The 398-nt window shown below is 38.2% G+C and overlaps 1 protein-coding gene across 1 annotated transcript in view; it reads right to left on the minus strand.

Moving 5' to 3' along the window:
- LOC118734475 (pancreatic triacylglycerol lipase-like) overlaps window positions 1-126 on the minus strand; it is a 15,218-nt gene extending 15,092 nt beyond the window's left edge. The window contains exon 1 of the mRNA XM_036464193.1: window positions 33-126. Within this exon, the coding sequence (XP_036320086.1) occupies window positions 33-126 (94 nt within the window). The remainder of the gene's footprint in view (window positions 1-32) is intronic.
- Between the last annotated feature and the right edge of the window lie 272 nt (window positions 127-398).

Consider the following 398-nt stretch of genomic DNA (forward strand, 5'->3'; position numbering starts at 1 on the left):
TCAAGTAATTTCTCATTGAAATCAATTTTTACCATTCAGAACATCCACGCAAACTATCAACGTATCTCTTCGCATAATTTCACGCACATGCGCTGCATTGAAGTATTTATTTACTCCACAACTCATGTCATTCTGCATCAAAAAGCTCATTTGGGGAATATTTATATTTTCTCAATTGATTTTTTGTGCTGCTAAATTGAACAACAGACATTTAGTAACCGCCGGGCATGCAACAACAACAAGAACAACAACAACAACAAAAACACAACTACTCGCTGGATCAAGATGAAATAAGTATAAACTTCATGCACAGTAAGGTTGAAAGTGCTTTGACGCTCACAGTCTATCGGCAGGATCAAGCAATCCCCCAGCGATATGTGCACCCAAGCGAAAATGGT

Source organism: Rhagoletis pomonella, unplaced genomic scaffold (assembly GCF_013731165.1).
Source record: "Rhagoletis pomonella isolate Grant_MI unplaced genomic scaffold, Rhpom_1.0 Rhpom_scaffold_00002, whole genome shotgun sequence".
In the NCBI taxonomy this organism is placed as follows: Eukaryota; Metazoa; Arthropoda; class Insecta; order Diptera; family Tephritidae; genus Rhagoletis; species Rhagoletis pomonella.